At 35.7% G+C, this 1,952-nt stretch overlaps 1 protein-coding gene across 1 annotated transcript; it reads left to right on the top strand.

Annotated features, from left to right (window-relative positions):
* Window positions 1-541: 541 nt before the first annotated feature.
* Window positions 542-1,806, top strand: LOC109591919 (zinc finger CCCH domain-containing protein 15 homolog). The gene is made up of 2 exons (XM_020007519.1): window positions 542-1,490; window positions 1,696-1,806. Exons 1-2 carry the CDS (start codon window positions 572-574, stop codon window positions 1,761-1,763), a joined length of 987 nt encoding a protein of 328 aa, XP_019863078.1. The 5' UTR covers window positions 542-571; the 3' UTR covers window positions 1,764-1,806.
* Window positions 1,807-1,952: the final 146 nt, after the last annotated feature.

Below are 1,952 nucleotides of genomic sequence, written 5' to 3'. Positions count from 1 at the left end.
TACATAGCATAAGGGCATCAATATGTATCAGAAAATGTATAAAAATTAGGGTGATTTTGAGCATTTTTCGGAAAAACCATGGGCTATAGCCTTGGGTATTTTTCAGAATTTTGGCATTTCTTAAAATGGCCGTGACTCAAAAATGTTTGTCGGAATCAGCTCAAACTTTGTACACAGCATAAGGACATCAATATGTATCAGGAAATGTAATAAAAATTTGAGATGATTTTGGAGCCATTTTTGGAAAAACCATGGGCTATAGCCTTGGGTATTTTTCAGAATTTTGGCATTTTCTTAAAATGGCCGTAACTTTAAAAATTGAAGTCAGAATTGGCTCAAACTTTCTACATAGCATAAGGGCATCAATGTGTATCAGAAAATGTATTTAAAATTTGGGGTGATTTCGGAGCCATTTTTTGGAAAAACCATGGGCTATAGCAAGCTTAGGTATTTTTCAAAATTGGTTGGTTTTGAAAATGCTCATTTTAAAATCAGAAACAAATATTTGTCTATTGTTATTTCATACCATTAACTCTTTGTTCTATTGTTTGCTGTGCTGTAGGTGGTGTCCATGTCCAAAAAACTCAAAGAGAAGGAGACAGAGATATCAAAATTAACGGAATCACTTCACTTCCACACTGAGGGGAACCGTGAGCTGAAGGAACACCTTGATGCTGCACTGAATGAAGAAACAATAGCTAAAATAGAGCAAAGGATTAGCAAGTACAAGACAGAGAGGGACACCACAAAGGAAGCAATGAAGACCCTAAGAGCTTCATGCGATGAACAATTATCACTGAAAGAATCCACCATATTGAGCCTTAGAGAAGAACTGTTGAAGTATCAGGAAGAGAAGCAAGCCTGGGCTGTCAAGTATAAGAAAAGAAAGAGCGAGCTCTCTGAACTCAAGAAAGGTTCTAAGGAAGCCATAGCAAAGCTTCATAGCCAGTTACAAGAGAAGGAGCAACTATTACAGAGTCTTGCTGCACATGATACTGATAGAGATGATGATGATGATGATGATGATGATGATGGAGGAGGTAATAGTGATGCAAATCAGGAGGCAGAGTATGTACATGTAAGTAATGAAGAAGAGATGGAGGAAGATAATGAATTATATCTAACAGCTGTCAACGACTCATTTCAATCAGGACCTTCAGTTCCAACTACAAAACACTCCACAGACATTAAACAAAAAACTTCTCCATCACTTTCACGTCATACTCGATCATCAATCCACAAAAGTAGCAAAGAGGCAATTCCCTGTCATACTCACCTAAGAGGAGCTTCTAAAGCAACCACTTCAACATCATCTCAAGTGATTGTAAGAACAAAGACCGGAGAGAAGCAGTCAGTGATAGTGCCTGGAGTATTGGAAGAGATGCCAATAGGCAGTATTGTAGTGGTGAAGAGAAAGGATGGTATTTATGAGCAAGGACTCCTGAGATATGTTGGAAAGGAACAGTGTGGTGTGGAGCTGGAGCTACCAAGTATGCTTAATACCGTAATACTGTAATTTTAGAGGGCTACAAATTTTGGGAATTTGCCAAAAAAATTTGCAAAATTATATTGTTCGGCTTTTTGACCCGTACTATAAATTAATTTTTGCAAATCTTACAGCCCTCAAAAATTGTGCTGTATGGTAATAATAGTAAAGATTATTTTTATATTTCTTTATAACTATTATTTTGTTAGGAGAAGGAACAAATGGTAAAAATTATGATGGAACCTATAAAGATGGTCAACGCTATTTTCACTGGTAAGGACTAATCCCTTTTTCATGCTTTCCGTTAATAATCTCATTATTATTATTATTATTATTATTATTATTATGAATTACAATAATAATAAATGGCCTAAGAAACAAACACAAGAGATACATGTAGTAGAGGGAGGCAAAAAAAGGAGAACAGAAAAGAGGAAAACAAAAGCAAGAATGAATTATATAATAG

Source organism: Amphimedon queenslandica, unplaced genomic scaffold, assembly GCF_000090795.2.
Source record: "Amphimedon queenslandica unplaced genomic scaffold, v1.1 AMPQUscaffold_6836_Cont21209, whole genome shotgun sequence".
NCBI classification, from domain to species: domain Eukaryota; kingdom Metazoa; phylum Porifera; class Demospongiae; order Haplosclerida; family Niphatidae; genus Amphimedon; species Amphimedon queenslandica.
This window is presented reverse-complemented; position numbering and strand designations above follow the sequence as displayed.

Coding starts and splice junctions, on each gene's coding strand:
- LOC109591919 (XM_020007519.1), top strand. CDS start 572: ATGTCCAAAAAACTCAAAGAGAAGGAGACAGAGATATCAAAATTAACG. Junction 1,491..1,695: donor TGTGGAGCTGGAGCTACCAA/GTATGCTTAATA, acceptor TTATTTTGTTAG/GAGAAGGAACAAATGGTAAA.